This window comes from Vigna umbellata, chromosome 7 (assembly GCF_029865625.1).
Source record: "Vigna umbellata cultivar VRB3 chromosome 7, Vumbellata_1.0, whole genome shotgun sequence".
Classification (NCBI taxonomy): domain Eukaryota; kingdom Viridiplantae; phylum Streptophyta; class Magnoliopsida; order Fabales; family Fabaceae; genus Vigna; species Vigna umbellata.
In genome coordinates this window covers 6183988-6203674 of record NC_142171.1, presented here as the reverse complement: position 1 = coordinate 6203674, position 19687 = coordinate 6183988, and the positions used below count along the sequence as shown (strand labels likewise).

The following is a 19687-nucleotide window of genomic DNA, read 5'->3' as shown; positions in this document are numbered from 1 at the left end:
AACATAGTTTTCTCACTTTGACGGAAAATTCCTATTTAATTTAATTTTATAAAAATAAAAATCCAATTGAGACAGTAAAAAAAGAAAATTCTTATTTTAATTTAATTTTATAAAAATAAAAATCCAATTAAGACAAAAAAAAAAAGTAAGGGAGACATTAAACCTAAAGTAATGGAATATGTTACTATTCATTTGAGTGGAAGCATCATAAATAATACTCCTCCACTTGCCTCCTATCTTTATCTCTCTCCGTCTGTTTCTATCTGATTTTTTTCATAACATGCATTTATAAGTATAATAGTACAAAGTTATTTTGAGTAAATAATGCACCTATTAATTATAGACTATTATTTATAGTTGTGTGAATTTGATTAATAAAATTAAAAATAATATTGAAAATTGCAATTCAATTTATTTAAAATCGGTCACCCTTGGGAGGGACCCCATAAGGGAACAGAAGCAAAATAGCAAAAAGGAAGTAAGCAACAGGGTTTATAAGTTTCCGGTGAGCAAATCGTGGCTGGCGTGAGTGTTGTCCGAACACAAGAACACAAAAAAAGCAGCGTTCTTTTGTAGACACGCAATTGGTGGTATCTTCCGGCAATCCTATCGGTGTGCGCACCGGATAGCTTCCGTGGCCGGCGACCGACACGTGGCGAAGAGCCTTTAGGCCCAAGCCTCGCATTGGACAGAGACGCAGTCGCAATTAAAACCAATAAAATAAATGAATAAACAAATGCTTTGTGCAGAAGCCAAGCGAGGAACCGGCGAATAAACAAACTAACTGTTATCTAAGCGCATTGCGCACCTCACAACCATAGAGTTCTGTCCAATTCAATGAACGGCTTTGAGGAGAGAGAAACTACAGCGTTCCGAGCTCTGGCGGATCGGTGCCGGAGCCTCGAGGAGAAGCAGGCCAAGTTGAAGGAGGAATTCGATGAGCTACTGCAGAAGAAGCTCACAGTCCGGCACGATAACGATAACAATAACGAGGTCATTGCTGATTCAACAACCCTCGGTTTTCTCCCCGGTTACTTCTCCAGAAGTCCCTACGCAACCCTGCTGAAATGTATGGGCCACGCCGTTCACGTCGTCAGAGTTCCCTCCGCTGAGATCGTGTACTGGTATAATAATAAATCGTAGAGCCTACATTTTTTTTAATCGTTTCTTCTTTCTGGTAATTTATTTACCCAGAGATTATTCACGGTGTTATAATTTTTAATGGAACAGTTGAACGCTGTAGAGAGGATAGTGAATAGGATGTGTGAGAAACTTGTTTCGAGTTTGGTTAGACATCCGCACGATGTCGTTTAGAGTGCTATATTGGGAATTGAATGAGTTATTTCGATTGAAAGTTTATTTGGTAAAGGAAAATGTTATTTGGACAACAAAAGTTTGACACAATTTTGACAACGGCGACGTGGCAGCTGTGCATTGGCTCAGTGAATTGAAAACAAACCAGAAAAAACCCAAAATACCCCTCACCCCGGTTCACTGAGCCAATGCACAGCTGCCACGTCGCCGTTGTCAAAATTGTGTCAAACTTTTGTTGTCCAAATAACATTTTCCTTTGGTAAAACATGTTTTCAATTATTCATTAGGCGAGTGTTCCCAATTCGGCAATTCCGCAACATAGCAAATAAGAAAGGTTTACGGGGATTACTGTACTGGATCAGTTTACAGGATAAGTTGAACATTTTAAACTGAGGATGGTGGGGGATGCCTTGGGAATTGAAATTAGGAGTCGCCGTGTGTAACTTATTAAAAAAGGACAGAGTATTCGACATTTTAGTTGTGTTGAAATTGGGCATTCTACTGGTAATCACATTGAGGTTACTGGGGAAAAGAGACATCGTGTTGCATTTTCTTCAATAATTAGTGGTTTGGTGGGCATGCTTTGCTTAACAAGTGTTAATCGTGTTTAACAATTGTGGATCACTTTGGGGGAAAGTGTTAGAAGCTGATTTTTCATAAAGCTAATTGGATCCGGTGTGTAATTAAAATCACGAAAATCTGTAGTGTAAAAGATATTAAATCTAAAAAGATTAATGGTTAGAAATTGGCTTTTGAACCGTCATAACTTATTAGACTTGTATGTGCTCTCACTGGCTGACAATCAAGGCCAATTTCAGTCAATATTTCACTTTTTATTTTCAAATTTCGAAAAAGTTACCTCTGCAAGTTATTCTTTTGTTTAGATTGCTTTTGAGCCAAACCTATTTCCATTTCAGGAATCACGCGGCCGAAACTCTGTATGGATGGAAAGACCACGAAATCATTGGCCAAAGTGTAACTAAAATCCTAACTGCTCAGGAAAATTATGTATCTCTACAAAAAATTCTGGAAAGGGTGGTTTCAGGAGTTCCATGGTCTGGGAAGTTTCCTTTCAAAAAGAAATCTGGTGAAGTAATTATGGCATTGGTAACAAAAACTCCTCTTTATGAGGATGGTGAGCTTGTTGGTGTTATAACTGTTTCAAGTGATGCGGCTATATTAAAATGTACAAATTCAGAAAATCAAACATACAAATCTGCTAACAATGGCCAACCTGGAGTAAGGAGGTTAAACTTTAAAAGAATTCAGTGGCCTCCACGACCAACGATTGCACCAATGCCGCAGATTGCTTCATCTGTTTCCAATCTGGTTCTCATTAGTGTGATCTTTTTATAGTTTTATTCTTTTTTATTTTAGTTTTTTTTATCATTTCCTTAAATTAAATTATAGAATCCTATTGTTTATATCTACCAGGCATCAAAGCTTCTCCCACTGCTGCATAGTACTGATGACACAGTTTCCAAGAAGACTTCGACAGATGCTGTCGCAGGTGATGAAAAGCTAGAGAAGCGTGGCATATATGTATGTTTTTGTTCATCTCGGGGATGTAGTATCTGAGTAAGTATTTAATTTTGATAACGTTTTAAGTTTTCGTATCCTAAATTCGAATTTCAGGAAACAAAACCTAATTCCAGACATTTCCGTAAAGAAAACACAATTGTCACGGAGGCCTCTGAGGAGAATGAGTCTACTGCAGAATTTGGCCAACCTTCTAAAATTGTAAATAAATCTTACTTTCCCTTTTATTAGTTACTCTAATTGCCTAATTGATAAAGTAATACTTCATCTAAAATCATAAAATTGGAGGCTGAACCTTTGTAGGCACTATGAAGCTTAGATCCCAAATTAAAGCCATTTAAGTATATGCTAGCAGAAACTGAGCATATACCGCAGGCCCATATGAATCTGTAAACTCTGCATTGGTTTGATCTATATAGTACATAATATTTGTTTAAAAAATTGCGTTTGTGAACCTTTGTGGTGTACTTATGAAGCGTGGACAGCAAAGTAATCCAGCAGAATCCAAGTATATGCCGGAGGTCCACTTGACATTGAAAATGTTGCATTGGTTTGAACTGTAGTATATAATATTTGTTTAAAAATTGTGTGACGTGAAACTTCTGTGTAACTTTTTATCCATTTTAGATACATGATCCTCTCTATGGTTCGATCACTTCAGGCAGCCAAGCTTCAAACTGGGGTACGTGCAAAATATGGGAAGGATAATGGAAATATGAAAAATAATTGTGCAGATGATAATTCGGGAAGCAATAGAATGAATTATGAAAATGATTCATCTGGAGGTTTAGTTCCATTAAAAGGATACCAGGATGTTGTTAATGGAGCAGATAAAGAACTAAATCTTCAGAAATGTAATTCTTCACTTGCAATGAAGAGAGCGGAAACAACCGCGTGTGCATCTAGAGCTTCCACTGTTTCCAAAGATTATTCTGGTAAGCCTCTCTCTGGGGAGTGGTGTGAATTTTTGGATTCTCCCATTCCCCATACCCATTGTTAAGATTACACTATCTATTTGATCACAAGAAATTGGAACCAGAGGCAACGACTGTGGTAACAGGAGATGAAGTACAAAAGCAGCAAGAAGTGTCGCAACTGCCAAGTTCGAGGGAGAGTACAGGCAGCCACGAAAGTTTGTCGGGCAAAGGGGATTATGAGTCCAACTCTGTTTCAGAGTGTGAAATCCGTTGGGAAGACCTTCAATTAAGAGAGGAGATTGGACAAGGTAATGAATTCCATTATTATGCATTTTATAGTTCCTCTATGTTAAAGGAGTTCAAATGCTAAAATGTTTTAATTTGTAAATAGCAGCATAAGTTTAGAAAACGAAGGTATATGGAGCAGTCTCAAAATAATATAAATATAATTTTCCCGTCTTAAATCTAAGTGGTCTATAATCCTTTATGCCACAAATAAACTCAATCTTTTTGGAGGAAAATTCAGTGTCTAGTGGGTGATGAATTGTCATAAAGAAGTAGCCAAGAATATTTGCTCAAACATCTCAAGGTAGGACGAGAAATTTCTAATGGATATCTTTTCAAATAATTAGGTTGATCTACCTGCATCTTTTTCTTTTAGTAGAACTTGAAACGTGTCTGAATGTTCCTATTTCAACCAATGATTGCTGACATAGTTATGTTCCACTGTGTCCTGTAGGTTCTTATGCAACTGTTTATCATGGAATTTGGAATGGATCGGTATAAAATTACCATATTCTTCTATGTTACTAATAGTATTGACTGGCCATCTGCTCTAAAACTTATTTTCTTTTTCAGGATGTTGCAGTCAAGGTTTATTTTGGGAACGGATACACAGAGGAGACTTTACAAGACTACAGAAAAGAGGTGTGTGTCTCTCTCTCTATGTGTCTTGCTTTAAATAGAAAGCAACTGATTCATGAATCCTTTGTGTATACTTCAGATTGATATAATGAAGAGATTGAGACACCCTAATGTACTACTTTTCATGGGAGCAGTATATTCACCGGAAAGGCTTGCCATTGTTACAGAGTTATTACCTAGGTAAGATTTTCGACATCATCATCTTTGAGCTTATTAAAGGAGTTGCACTGTGTGTAGAAGCACATAAAATATCATGCTTGAAGTATCTATTATATTTGTGACATTGGGTAATAGATCTGTGTATTAGTGAATATGAATATCTCACACGGTGCACAACAAAATCCCCATTTACATGTTTTTTTTTTGTATGCAAATTATAGGAATGGTCTTAAATTGATTTCATTTTGCACGTTAGGGGAAGCCTTTTCAAAAATATACATAGGAACAATCAGACATTAGACATCAGAAGACGTCTAAGGGTGGCTCTTGATGTTGTGCGTGTCCTCTCCCACTTCACATCAATGTTGAGAGCAAGCTGGTGGCTTGTTAAACCTTCATTTTGTATTGTTCTAAATCACATTGTTGTTCATTTCAGGCTAAAGGAATGAATTATCTTCATCACAGAAATCCACCAATTGTGCATCGAGATCTGAAGTCTTCCAACCTGCTAGTAGATAAAAACTGGACTGTAAAGGTGATCAATGCTTCAAAATGCATTTGTCGGGCCTAGGATGGTTCAATATAATGAGTTTTGTTCTTTTCCTTAGGTTGGAGATTTTGGCCTATCTCGGTTGAAGGATACAACTTTATTGAATACGAAATCTGGGAGAGGCACCGTAATGACGTCACTCGGTTTTTTCATTTTTAAATATGAAACTGCTGATCTGAGCAGCTGGCAACTGTAAAATCTTTAGTTTGTTTTTAGTGAATGAAGTTTTATTTCTGTATCTTGCTAACAATCATATTTGTTGTTGAAATGCAGCCTCAATGGATGGCCCCTGAAGTCCTTAGAAATGAACCTTCCAATGAGAAGTAATTACTTGGAACTGTGACTCAACCGATTGTGTTCAGCCTGGAATTTTCTGGAAACTTTGAAAAATGGAGACGATATTCTGAACAACGAATTTTTCCAAAAACTTTTCCAAATTGTCATTTTCCGTAATTATTTGCTAATTGGCCCTAAAGATCTTGAGGAATTGTTAAATCAGCTTTAAATATCCTGTGTTTAAAATCTTTGATTAGAAACTTCTATATAGCTGCAGTTTGAGTTTTGTCAATCACTGTCCTACCTTTTCCAGTTTCCAAAAATATCGCTAGTTTGGAAGTTATTCTGTACTAGCAAATAGTGCCTATATCCTATTGAATTGGTAATGCAGTTGATGCTTCTGAAGTAATGGATTTCTTGCCTTTTTAAAACAGGTCTGATGTATTCAGTTTTGGTGTCATCCTCTGGGAACTAATGACTCAATCTATTCCCTGGAAAAATTTGAATTCCTTACAGGTTTCTCTCTCCTAGAAACACATGTAGTTTCAACATAAACTCGTCTGTACAACTAGTCTACTGCAGAGAGAACATAAACTAATAGTGCTGCTAACTAACACATCACTTGGATTGACCAATTTACCTAAGAGTTTTAATTAAAGTTACACGCTTAGATGGTTAAGTAAATATAGTCTGTTAGTAAATATGTTTAACAATTGATTAATTAAAGTAACAAGTGTAATCTTAACACTGGGATTTTTTATAACCATTGTATTTCACTTGAAAGGTTGTTGGAGTCGTAGGCTTTATGGACAGACGACTAGACCTTCCAGAGGACCTTGATCCCCATGTTGCCTCCATCATCGATGATTGCTGGCAAAGGTGCTTATACAGACACACTTCAGTTTTAATATGATAGAGATTTCCTTCTTGGTTCTAACTCAGATTTACTTGGTTAAAAATGGGAGCAGTGATCCAGAGCGACGCCCATCATTTGAAGAGCTGATCCAGAGAACGTTGTTCCTTGTTAACAGAGTAACAGCAGTGTCAATTAGGAGAATTGCAGAATCCTAAACGTTTTATATGGTTTGGGTTTTGTTTTCTCAAAATGTGTTTGTTAAAAACAGATTATGAGAAGCACAAACCAACATATTGAGTGGCAACTGGCAACCCTTAGAACATTCTTCCTTCCGAAAGTAGAAAGAACAACTCGAGAGAGACAAACCGAAGGTGGGAGTAGGCGATAAAAATGCTTGTAATTTTGTTTGGAGTCTTTGTATATAGATATTATTCATGTGTTTTTTTTTTCTCTTCATTCCCATAAAAAAAATTAAGAGAAAATTTAAAATAATTTAAAATTGCAATCAAACAATACTCTTACCTAGGTTATTTACAATAATAAATCCAAATACATTTTCACTGTTCTATAATATATTGAAAATTATTCATGATATAAAAAAAATAATTATTCATTAATTAGTGTATAATGAAAGATATCCTAATATGCGTGTTAAATATAGCTGTCGGTTAGATTCGTTGACTGTGTAGCCCAATTGGTCCAATTTTGAAAAGCGAGTCTCATTTTAAAGCTTCTCCTCACAGCGAAAAGGTAGACAGAGCCTTCATATCTGCATTTGCTCACAATCATATTTGACCATTTCAATTCACACTTCTGGACTCCACATTTCCAACAACCACTTTCTTCAAACCAAACAGATTATAATAAAATATTTCCCATCAATTTCTTCTATTTAAAACTGAATGTGAAATAGTGGAGAAGGACCTACAAAAATAATATATTGCATATTTCGAAATACGTTGGATTCAACGTAATATAAAGGTAACAACACTGTGTTTGAACTCCTTCTCTTAAAACGTCTAATTTTTACGTTAAACATAAACACTACGGAATTCAAAAGTGCTTAACATAACTTGGTCTGCTAAATTATAGTACTTTTATATCATCCAATGTTATATGTTCTTTATTACTACGTGTTCAATAAAAAAAATACCTACTTGATAATTAAAATATCAATATTTTAATCATATATTTTATTTTTTAACTTAAAATGTTAATATAAATTATTATATTATTAAAGTGAATGATCAAAGGGATAAACACATTTTTCATTGCTTTTTCTTGCCATATTTCCTAGTCCTTAATTTTATATGCTTTTTCTCGCTGGCTGAATACACGTGTGTGTAATAGATTTGTTGTCTACGGAAATCATTATATAAAGGTGAGTGAAAGAAAGAAAGAAAAATAAAAGGATTTAATGCACACGCATTATGTTAGTTCGCTCCGAACGAGTTCTTACTATGTTACTGTCTGATTTCTTCACTCTCTCTTTCTTTCACAAACGCATCTTCAAAACCCAAACCATTACGTTAATCCTTTTCTCTATTAGACCCAGTTAATGGGTAAGGCATCCAAATGGTTTCGCGCCATTCTTGCTCTCAAAAGACCAGACTCGCCGTCCGCCACCGCTCCCAAACCGCCCAAGGACAAACGACGGTGGAGCTTCGTCAAATCCTACAGAGAAAAGGACCATTCCACCGTCGACCACTCCTCGGTACACGCGGGAAGCGCTGATCCCAACCTTCCAGCACTCACCGCCGTCACCGTCCTCGGAGGCGTTACTCGAGAAGAATGGGCAGCCGTTAAGATTCAAGCCGCGTTTCGAGGCTCTTTGGTTCGTATGATCATTCATTATATTATATTATTCTCCTCTTCTTCTAATTATTGTTCTTTTCCTCTGTATACCATTAAGGAAAATATTTATGTACATTCGGGTGCGAGTATCTTCTTGAATGAGGATGTTTTAACATAATCAGCGTTTATGGTTAACTTCTATTATCCAAGAGAGTCTTCAACGTAAAGTAAAGTGTTTTATCATTTTTCAAACAAGTTAAATAAGTTTTCTTTTTTGTTTGTCCTTATGTTTAAGTCGTGTTGGTGAAAAAAGGTTTGAGTTTAATAAGGAAAAAATATGAAAGATCCTGGAAGATGAGTGTCGTCCTATGTTTGCAGATTTGGCTTATCTGCGAGACGGTGTCTTTTGTTGTGGTTCTGCTGAAAAATTGTTTGCTTCAAAAACGCAATTTCTTGCTCTGAATAAACATTAATTAAGACTGATTAATCTGTTCGGGTGACAGCTACTAACGCTTATCGAGGTTCGTCAGCGTCAGCGTCAGCGTCTCCCTCTTTTCCCTCTGTGTTGCCCTTTTCACCATTAAATGTGATCTTGCTTTTCACTCTCTTCACACACGCAGAGCAACTTAAAGTGTATAATAAAATTGATTGGTACGAGTAATTCTTTTTACTTCTCATGAGAAAATTGTCATTCATTTTAAATATTTATTATTTTTTAGTGAAAACACACCGAGTAATTTTCAGAAAAAAAGAAAAAAAAAAGTCATAAGAATCCTATGAAACTATAATAAATTCTCGAAAAAGTTTCTTTAATAGGAAAGGAAAAGATGGAGTATTTCGGTTTTTTTTTACGTGCTTTTACCTTTTGTTTTATTTGTTTTGTGTTTTGGGAGTGAGTAACTTTTATGAACAACTGGTGATGATGAAATTTGTAGGCAAGGAAAGCCCTTAGAGCGTTAAAAGGATTGGTGAAGCTACAGGCATTAGTGAGAGGTGAGATAGAAAGAAAGCGAACGTCAGAATGGCTGCAAAGAGTACAAACACTCTTACGCATCCAGTTCCGTGTTGGGCGGGCCCAAACTTTTCATTCCCCTTATTTGAATGCAAACTCATCCACTGCCCACCTACATGTAACCGTTTTCAATCCTCTCTTTCTTTGTTATAGTTTCAATGCCTTTAAATTTGTTACGAACATATTCATTGGATAATGAACCATATGACATTCTAAGTTTTTCAATCAAATTAATGATGTTGTGGCAATGGCAATACGTTACCCTAGAATGTCTTCCATTGACAGGGTTCACCAGACAAATCTGAAAGCCCCATCAGCTCCGAGAGCATGAAATATGATCACTCACCTTCATTACTCAAGGTTTTTACCCCTGCTGTTCATGATTAAATTATTTAGCTTGTCAACTTATGAAAACAAACATTCCTATGATTGTAGAGAAACAGCTCAAAGTCCCGCATGCATATCAATGTTAACGAAGACAGATCATGGCATGAACGAAGATGGTGGTCAAGAGCTTGTAGCCTGGACGAAGAAGGATGTGTCAGGATTCTAGAAAATGATTCTGTAAAAGCACACGTGCCATCAAAGGGTAGAAGCCATGGTTTGGTCAGTGAAGTTCAGTCTTACAGCCCTCGAAAATGGAACGAGGTTGAGGACAACTCATCGTGTGGTGCTGACAATAGTCCTCGTACTTTGTCCTCTTCTTCTAAAAATGGTGGCTCCAAAAGAAGCCCTTTTACTCCTACCAAGAGCCATCTGAGTGGTTGTTCTGAACCTGATTATCCGAGTTACATGGCATACACTGAATCATCGATGGCAAAGGTAAGATCTGTGAGTGCTCCAAAGCAGAGGCCCACCCAATACCAGAGGTCAAGTTCATCTTCTAACAGCTACTCGCTTCATGATAATGGATTTCAATTTGGTGACTCAAAGTTGGCCACTCAAAGGGTAGCATCATCATCACACGCAAACTTCACTAACAAGGCTTACCCTGCTTCTGGTCGTTTGGACAAGCCTGGGTTATCTGTGCCGTATTATAAATACTGACATACGTAAATATGTGTTGTGTTGGAATGGATTTTCAATGTAATGTTTTTATCTGTCTAATGTTCCTGTGCTGATCTTTACAATTTCGTCACCTATTTGGGCTATCTGTGTAATGCATCTACAGAAAGAATTCCAATATTAAAGTCAATTTAACATTCACCATTAACAATTAATCGTATAGTAAATTTAAATCATTTACTTCGTTACTTGAAATATCTATTTATACATATTGGGATGAATTTTTAATTAAAATTAGTCTAATCATTATCCAATCGCAACTAATTATATTTTACCATTTAATTAGCATTAAGGTTAATCTATTTAATCATAGTGGAGTAGGTCCTGTTTTAGGTGGAAAAAATAAATTTTGAAAACATCGTATACCTAGATTTTTAATTTTTTTTTTTTAAATTAAAACTTATTTAAACCATTAGTTGTGTGTCTTCTCTATGATTCGTTTGTTGTTGAATGTGTGGTTAGCGCCGAGAAAAAAATTGAAGTTACACGGTAATTATTTTAGGAATTTTTTTTTGTTATAAATGATACGCACATAGAAACATTTTATTTTTGTTTTAACATACTACTTTTTATTTCCTGAAATTGATTAGAGATTAAAAGAAAGAAAGAAAAAACAAATGAATTAGATTTGAGTGATGAAAATGAATTAGGGTGTAGAAGAATGATAGTTGAGGTGATTAAGGAAACATGAAGTGGGAAATGTTTGGGTATGGAGTTGAGAGAAGTCCAATAATTGTAGGGTGTGTGAGAAATGATGTTGTATAAGAATAATCCAAACAAGTAGTGATGAAGGGTCCCTCTCTTGTAACCCTTTACCCAGCATACAATACCTTCTACTTTTAACTTCCAAATCACATTAATCTCCACCGTGCCAGTGCTCAACGCTAAATTAACTATTAAACTAAAAACATGTTAGTCTTTTCGACAAATATTTAGAGTTAGACGTCTAGATGTAGTAGTCTTATCAACAAGTATTAGAAAAAATTTAAACACCTCAATACAATGTTTAGTCTACTCTAAAAGATCGAATCCAATATAATATTTATCCAAAATAATATTTATCCAATATAAATGAGATTTTATTGTCTATTGGGAACGTAGTTGGATATTACCAAGTTTTAGCCTTTGTTCGCATGAACAGATTAAACTGTTCATGCGAATTTGAGAGCGACAATTTATCAATGCATGGTTGTTTCTTTGAATGAAATGAACGGATCATCGAGGACGGATTTGCGGGACGCACTCCGTTTCATCACTTGCAAAATTGAAGAGATTTGCGTGGATTGTTGATGAAAAGTCGTGTGTGTCCTCCACTTGATACGCAACACAAGGGTGGCGTAACCGGTTACAGGAGAATCGTAACCGGTTACAGGAGGTATGAAGCACATGTAATGGGAGGGTGGCATAACTGGTTACAGAAGCATGTAACCGGTCACAGGAGCATATGAAATTTTGGTGGCACGCGTAACCGGTTACAGGTTTTTTTTTTATATATTTGTTATGCAAACTTATTTTTCAGTTTTTTTTATAATTATTTTAATATTATAATTTAAAAAAAATCTACATCTTAATAAAATTAGGTATATTATATTTTTTAATTTATTAAAAATAAGTTGATTATTTAATTTTTATAATTTTTAAACATTAATTTTATAAATTATTCATAATTTTTTTTTCTTTATAAACATTTTTACAATTAAATATAACATTTATAAATAACATTTATATTATTTTTATAACTAGGGGCATTTTGGTAATCTTTAATTTCTACCAATTAAACTCATTTTTAAAATCTATCACATCAATCAAATCCTATACTAATTCTCACAAACTTTACTTCCAAATCCACTCTCAATTACCCACAAATCCACTAAAAAAATAACAAAAAAATTACCCTCAAATCCATTCAAATCATCTCCCCCAAATCACTCTAAACAAACAAAGCCTTAAGCATTGAATGTTCTTGGAAGTCTCACATTGATTAGAGATAAAGTTAATTTATAATAAATATATAAGTAAGTGCAAATCTCTTCTTACAAACTAGTTTTTTGGGATTGTCTTAGACTTAAAGTCCACTTCTTAACAAATGTCTGAAGATATAGATCATTTGGATATAAGTCAAGCATTGGACACCAGATATCAAATATAAGTACTATGGGGTACAAACCTTACCTTATAAGCCGATTTTTTGAGATTGAGTTTGACTTAAAGTTCACTTCTTAACAAATATATGAAGTTATAAATCATTTGGATATATGTCAAACATTGGACACCGAATATCGAATATAAGTACTATGTCTCTCACTCTAAAGTATGTATCTTTTTAATCATGCTACTGATTAAACGGAATGCCACTTGTTGATAATTTTGCATGTTTCTTCTAGACATTTTTACATTAGATAGTAAAAAAAGTTAACTTTTCACAAATAAACTGACCCAAAAAGTTGAGATATGATAATTTTTCTTAATTTCTTTTATTTTACTATTATTGTACAAATCTTCATTTTTTTTATTATTTACTTTAAACATACATGAGTTGGTGATTATCCTTTATTGTGAGTTTTTGTGTTAATGAAAATATTTTTGTGATGATTTTCTTTTTTAGGTATAATTGAAATCCAATAAACATGAGAGATTTAGTTACAAGAGTTAAAGTGTTTTTATTTTAAGAAAAATAAACAGTAAAATGAGAAATTTATGTGTATTAAAAAATGTGAATTATCATCATGTATTATAGATATTAACTTTTTTTTAGTATTGGCGGTTAGTTTTGTTCTCTTACTATGAGTATTTATATGGTAATTTTTCTTTACTCCATACAATATTTGAGACATTGAAAAATGTAGAAGAATAAGGATAAAATAGAAAAGAATGACGTGTGTAGTGATAAAACGTAGGACTGTGCGTCCGCATCTCTAATCTATAAAAATAATATAATTTGAAAAATATAAAAAATGCTTTTACAAAAGAAAATTGATGGATTGTAAAATTATTTTTTAATTAAAGAACTATGCCTTTATTTTTTAAACTCAGGAATTATATGGATATTTTGGTAAATAAAATAATTATGTACTATCATTTATTTAATTTTTCTCACAGATAAATAAAACTAAACCTATCACAAAAAATCAAAATGCAAACCAGTTTAGATTGAATTTAAATTTTGAACCAAGTTGCTGAACGATGAGTTAAAAATTTTAAATGACTAAAAATACGTTTTTTTCTCTCTCAAACCATTCAATCGAGTCTACAAGCTTTGTTGATATAATGTATCTTTGTCTTAATTTCACTCAATATTTAAATGATTAACTAATTTAAAAAACGTATTATATTTTGTTATTATCATAAGAGTTAAATGTCTTTTAAGTTTTAAGACGATATAAAATTCATTCCTGATGCGTTAATATTTTTACGTGTTAAATAGCGTTCATATCTAAATTTGAAATGTTTGTCTTATTTCGTTTATTTTAATTCAAATATCAGTTTAAAATATTACATAATTTTTTTTAACATAATTAGAATAAAAAATTATATTAATTTATTTTTAAAATTTAAAATTTTAAATATTAAAATTTGAAATATATACAAATATTAGTTTTATATTAAAAAAACAAACATATTTATCCTTATAAAAATATATCAGCAAAATAACTTATTCAACATTGTCATAAGTATCTTTAAATAATTTATTTCATATATTTTATATTATTCTAGGTCATAAATCATGTTTACTTTCCAAATACAAATGTGAACATAAATAGTTAATATTTGATTTACTTAACAAAATAACGAATATGATTAACTTGTATTTATTATATTTACAAACATTTACAAAGGTCATTAATTGAAATTGAATATATAAAAAATAAAAAAAGTAATTGAAAGCATAATTTAATTGATTCAAGACACTTTTGAAATATATTATTAATTAAATAAAGAATTAAATATGTTTAGTACTAACTTATAAATTAGAATTTATTTTTATTTTAAACTTTAATACATTTTAATCTCAATTACATTAAATTTTTCTAACATATCAAAAGCATTTTAACATAGCAGTTAAATTGTTTACACTATTTTATTATGTTTTAATTCAAATGTTAATTTAGAAAATCATTTAACAAAACTAAAAAAATTAATATCATGAAATTAAGAAAAATTATATTAATTTACTTTTAAAATTTAGAGACCAAGTTATATTAAAATTTACACAAAAATTATTTTCAATTTCATGAAATAAAAACCCTTAAATAACATAAAAATAATCCAAATTTATTTATATTTGTATAACCTTTATCTTCTCATATAAGCTGTAGAAGTAATCTGGTACGTTAGCTAAATTGATTAAGTAATAAATGAAATCAGAATATTGTACCTAACCGTAGCATTTAAGAAAAAACTTGGAAAGCTCAGATAAAACATGAAAGAGTAATTATTAAAAAGTTGACTTAATTTTTATTTATAAGAAAGGATTACACAGAAGGTGCGATCTTATACACGAACGCAAACAGGACAAACATCACCCTGAATTCATTCCCACTAGAAAAAAAAAAAAGAAAAAAAAAACATTGTCGTCATCACTAATCATATTACGGATTTTATTTTGCAAATTTCAAAGTCCCTTTTACAGATAGGTAAGGTATCTCTTCCGTTCCGTTCAAATCAGAACCATAATCATTCATTTCTTCGTTCGCCTCTACAAAGTGCCACCTCCACCCATTTAAATTCGGAGCAAACAAAAATTTTCTATGTTCTGAACCGAGTCAATAGTGGACTCGGCGAGTCGCTTTCCGAATCTGTTTCTCAATCTCAAGAAGCTCAAACATGCCGACGACAAGGTCCCCGAGCCCTTCTTCTGAGGACATCGTCGATTCGACGCCGCTTCTGGCCAATTCTGGCGGCTCCTCAGAGGAGCTCACCACCGGCCGTCGATTTGCTCGCCGGCAGAGGCTACGGCAGGCGGCGAGGTTCCTCCGGCAGGCGAGCGGGCGCAGAATGATGCGCGAGCCGTCGATGCTGGTCCGCGAGGCGGCGGCGGAGCAATTGGAGGAGAGGCAGAGCGATTGGGCGTATTCGAAGCCGGTGGTTGTTCTGGACATCGTTTGGAACTTCGCGTTCGTGGTTGTGGCGGGGGTCGTGTTGGTTTTGAGCGCGAGAGAAGCGCCGGGGATGCCTCTGAGGTTGTGGATTTTAGGGTACGCTATGCAATGCGTTCTTCACATGGTTTGTGTTTGCGTAGAGTATAGGAGGAGGAGGAGGAACCAACGCGACACCGCGTCGGTTTCAGCGCAGGACAGAGTTGGGAGCAGCAGTGAAAATTTGAGTTCATCTTCGAGGGAGGGTTCTGCTTCTGGCTCTGCGCAGTATGTGTCGTTGGGGCAACTCGATGAGGAGGGTACTAGGTGAGTTTCTTCACCCTTTTTTAAAATGGTTTATTTATTTATTTTATTTGGCAAATAATTTCGCTGGTTCAGATACTTGTGTTGATGGATGAAGAGTTATTAAGACTGTCATGTGAACTTTTGGAATTTCGTGTTACATAAACGAAATATAAGGTGTGAGTGAGTGTTGCCATGTTAGTCGAACTTGTGATTAAGTGGTAATGTAGCTATCGTAGCCTTCTCTTTAGGAACACTTACCATCGAAAGCTTGATGAATTTGAAGAACACCCGAGTCTCTCCCGAATACCGAGTGATTGAAAAGGTAAAAAAATGTAAGTTTGACTGTAAAACGAGAAGACAGAGATTGCCATGTAATGTAATTTTCTGTTAAAGGGGTTTTTTTATTTAATTTCTCATAGCACAGGTCTAAGTGTGTATGATTATGTACCAAAAAGGATCGATGTTAAACCGTATGGGATATAATTGACTGCATTTCAGATTTCAGCCTTGGTTCTCTTAAGCTCATTCGGCTATTGGAATTGGAATTAGGTCTGGATATTAGAAAATGGGCCATTTAATTTTAATTATTGTTTTTAGCTTGTGTGAGGCGAACCTGCTGTTACCTTTTGATTTGGATGTTATGCACTCAAATCTTGAAACAGTCTCTTTGCTTGTGAGGAAAAAGTTGAAGATATCTCACATTGGTTAGGAATGGCGATGGTAGCCTTTACAAGAACTGGACAATCCTCCTTTCTTGGTCAAGCTTTTGAGATTGAATTTTGTTTAATTCATTTCTAATACGTGTGCACTGCATCACCCTTTTGTTTAGCACATACATTATATTTAGAATTGTGTTAGAAGCGACCCTAACGGTATTCGCCCCTAACCTACCTTGGTTGTGGTTTCTTGGGTTGTCTTAATTACTGTCTAAAGGATGGTGTTCAGTCTTACATCAACTAAAAATATGACTTCAACAAAGCTGATAAGACTTAGGTGGTCCTTACTCTTCACCTTATAAGTTAGTTTTGGGCATGTTTAGACGAGCTCCGGTATAAAAACTTATGATAGGGAAAAGATGTGAAGAAAAAAGTAAAATTGACTTCTTCATAAGTTAAAATTAACTTATGCACTAGTTAAAAATAAAATTTAGAAGAATTATGAGAGATCTACGCATTGGCTTATGAATAAGCTCCTTTTTATGCAGAAAATCGTTCAAAGATACCATGAGTTCAAATTCTAAAATGGTATTAGAACAGCAGAGCACGTTAGATTCATTGTTGGGCCACTTGCATTACCACACTCCAGACTAGTAGTCCTGGTTATGGCGCTTTGGAAAGTTGTCTTAGTTGCAGTAAACCCAAGTCTCCCATAGTGGTAGTCTCCTTTGGGACAGTCAATTTTGTAGTTTGAGTTAGGCCGAAGTCCAAATTTTAAGTAACAATTTCAAATGTGCAAAATATAATTAACTATTACAAAATTTTAACATGGACTCTAAAAATTACAATTTCGAGAAGTACCCAGGCACTTAAATATTCTACCGAATATCTCATAGTACTTAAGCACCTCACAGTATCCAAATTCCAATGAAATTCCAACGGGTACGGTCTAAAAGGATGTAGAAAGGGAACAAATAGAGCGTTATTTCATTGTTTATTATCTCTGATGTCATTCTGTACCAAACATTATTGTTGTGTGCTAAAGCAACAGTTGCTGTTACCATGTACATCGACAACACATTCTTTCTCTTGCATTTCTCTTTTATTTTCATAACAGTCTCTGCTTGGGCTCTCACCCAATCTTCCCCAACTCAACCTTCCTCTGAGTGTATTAATCGTTCCTTGAAAAATTGGATATTCCATGTAATTTATAATCGACATCCAGTCTGAAAATGAAGAGGATTGCTTAGTTCAACAAAATGTATTTTAGTTACAAACAAGATGTTTTAATTTTACTATTATTTATCAATGTAACTTTTTTCTCATAAATTTTGAACAATGTAATTCTAATTTTGTGCATTAATTTGCTGCTTGTTGGTCATCAGTGTTGCAAAGCATTTGGAATCAGCCAATACAATGTTTTCATTTGTTTGGTGGATTATTGGATTCTACTGGGTATCAGCCGGTGGTCAAGAATTAGCCCAAGATTCTCCTCAGCTTTACTGGTTTGCCCCGAGTCTCTCTCATTCCTATTGTTCATATATCTATTGTTATTTAGGTTTAATTAATTTTCAAGCTATTCATAAATTTTGGGTATTTTTAATTAATCCCTTATTAATTTTTTATTTTTGTATATTGAGTACTCAAATTTTTTTATATTTTTTAATTGAGTCTATGTTGTCTAATTTTTCCTGTAAATGGATGACTTGACTGTTATGTTGCCCACTCGTATTGCTTATATGTCTTCATGTATTAAGAAATGTGAGGTTTTGTAATTAATATAAAATGGTATTGGAATTAATGTAAAACAATGAACGAATTTTATTGCTTTCATTGAAACATGTTGGGTAACAAGGGACTTTTATTGTCACCTACATCAACGGTAATGACGGTGAGCTCCCTTGGTAGTTGTACATGGAAGCAATTGAAGAACATGACGTTCTCGTCATCAGCATGTTTATAATGAAAACAATAAAAATCATTTGTTGGTTTACATTAATCACAATATTATTTTATATTAATTACAAAAGCTTTAAATTTCTTAACACGTGAAGACAAATAAGCAAGATAAATGGATAAGATAACAGTCACGTCATCCAGTTCATGAAAAATTAGACAACAAAGACTCAATTGAAAAATATATAAAACATTGAGTATTCAATAAACCAAAAAATTGAAAATACTCAAATTTATGAGGGACTTAAAATTTAATTAAACCTATTATTTATTCATCTTTTGGAAAATCTGCTGATATTTTCTTATTTTAGTTAAATACTTTTGACTGAATCTACATGTGTTGCAGGCTATGCATAATTTTCCTGGGTTTTGATGTTTTCTTTGTTGTTTTCTGTGTTGCACTGGCGTGTATCATTGGTATCGCTGTTTGCTGTTGCCTACCATGTATCATTGCACTTCTATACGCAGTTGCAGACCAGGTAAGTCATGTTTCATTGGTCATTTAGCTGTTCTTGTTTTGACGTCTCTAAAGCTATTGAATCTACTTTCTCAGAAGCTCCAAATGGGAACACTGTATTCTGTATAAAAATGGGTAGGAAGTTGCTGATCAGTAATCTTTGAAGTAACTTTGCAAATTTAGTCATCTCAACATATATAGTAATAATTTGTATAATTTAATGCTGGAGTCTTTGCATTTGTAGAACACATGAATGGACAGATTAAACAAGTGTTAAATTGATAGATGTTTCACAACGTTAACTAGTTTGACTTGCCCTACTACTGTACTACTGACTGTGTACTAACACAGTGAACATGACTCATTCCTAGAGTATACAAAGGCATAATGGATATCATAGACACGTGATTCTATTATTTAGGTGCTCTCACTGGGCCCTCTATTTTTCTGCACACAGGAAACCCTTGGAGACTGTTTATACATCTCTATTTTTCAGATTTTTCAGGGTTGTAGGCGAGGCAATATCGTAAATATTATTTTCTTATAAAATTAGAGAGATGGGATCTGGAGAGAAAACCCAAAACTTCTAAGTTGGATTTTTTATTTTATTTTATTCTAATGATAGATTCTGCAACACAAGTCTAATGGTACTTTGAAAATCCAATAGAGGGTGTTGATTGTGAATGTACCACTAATATTATTGACATGGTGAATGTTCTGTAGCATAGGAATGTTAAATGGGTGATTTTATTGTTATCTATCTATCTATTTATTTATTGTTACTTACGAATGTCCTTGTCTGTGGAAAAAACAGGAAGGAGCATCAAAGGA

The 19687-nt window shown here is 33.9% G+C and overlaps 3 protein-coding genes across 13 annotated transcripts; all 3 read left to right on the top strand.

Annotated features, from left to right (window-relative positions):
* Positions 1 to 400: 400 nt before the first annotated feature.
* Positions 401 to 6985, top strand: LOC124836158 (serine/threonine-protein kinase CTR1-like). Of its 10 annotated transcripts, none has more exons than XM_088094956.1 (16): positions 413 to 1124; positions 2232 to 2643; positions 2749 to 2856; positions 2950 to 3054; positions 3515 to 3788; positions 3893 to 4078; positions 4510 to 4550; positions 4629 to 4697; positions 4774 to 4874; positions 5110 to 5188; positions 5290 to 5388; positions 5462 to 5530; positions 5677 to 5726; positions 6114 to 6195; positions 6464 to 6558; positions 6648 to 6985. In XM_088094956.1, exons 1-16 carry the CDS (start codon positions 838 to 840, stop codon positions 6748 to 6750), a joined length of 2160 nt encoding a protein of 719 aa, XP_087951082.1. In that variant the 5' UTR covers positions 413 to 837; the 3' UTR covers positions 6751 to 6985. The 10 variants fall into 10 exon arrangements, 8 of the variants coding, with proteins under 8 accessions (XP_087951089.1, XP_087951086.1, XP_087951082.1 ...); XM_088094957.1 differs by having other exon boundaries at positions 444 to 1124; positions 3914 to 4078; XM_088094959.1 differs by lacking the exon at positions 6648 to 6985 and having other exon boundaries at positions 416 to 1124; positions 5462 to 5595.
* Positions 6986 to 7954: 969 nt separating this feature from the next.
* Positions 7955 to 10479, top strand: LOC148195016 (protein IQ-DOMAIN 22-like). 2 transcript variants are annotated; one of them, XM_088094806.1, is made up of 4 exons: positions 7955 to 8369; positions 9265 to 9459; positions 9627 to 9701; positions 9777 to 10479. In XM_088094806.1, the coding sequence occupies exons 1-4, from the start codon at positions 8094 to 8096 to the stop codon at positions 10386 to 10388; spliced, it is 1158 nt and encodes a 385-aa protein (XP_087950932.1). In that variant the 5' UTR covers positions 7955 to 8093; the 3' UTR covers positions 10389 to 10479. The 2 variants fall into 2 exon arrangements, with proteins under 2 accessions (XP_087950932.1, XP_087950933.1); XM_088094807.1 differs by lacking the exon at positions 9265 to 9459.
* A 4431-nt stretch (positions 10480 to 14910) lies between these two features.
* LOC148195015 (E3 ubiquitin-protein ligase At1g63170-like) lies at positions 14911 to 19685 on the top strand (the record flags this gene model as incomplete). The annotated part of the gene is made up of 4 exons (XM_088095060.1): positions 14911 to 15808; positions 17829 to 17948; positions 18746 to 18878; positions 19671 to 19685. Coding segments are annotated over exons 1-4 (846 nt in total), but the record flags the coding sequence as incomplete, so codon positions are not given.
* Between the last annotated feature and the right edge of the window lie 2 nt (positions 19686 to 19687).

Coding starts and splice junctions, on each gene's coding strand:
- LOC124836158 (XM_088094956.1), top strand. CDS start 838: ATGAACGGCTTTGAGGAGAGAGAAACTACAGCGTTCCGAGCTCTGGCG. Junction 4,875..5,109: donor GTTACAGAGTTATTACCTAG/GTAAGATTTTCG, acceptor TTTGCACGTTAG/GGGAAGCCTTTTCAAAAATA. Junction 5,531..5,676: donor CGAAATCTGGGAGAGGCACC/GTAATGACGTCA, acceptor GTTGAAATGCAG/CCTCAATGGATGGCCCCTGA.
- LOC148195016 (XM_088094806.1), top strand. CDS start 8,094: ATGGGTAAGGCATCCAAATGGTTTCGCGCCATTCTTGCTCTCAAAAGA. Junction 8,370..9,264: donor CCGCGTTTCGAGGCTCTTTG/GTTCGTATGATC, acceptor TGAAATTTGTAG/GCAAGGAAAGCCCTTAGAGC. Junction 9,460..9,626: donor CATCCACTGCCCACCTACAT/GTAACCGTTTTC, acceptor TTCCATTGACAG/GGTTCACCAGACAAATCTGA.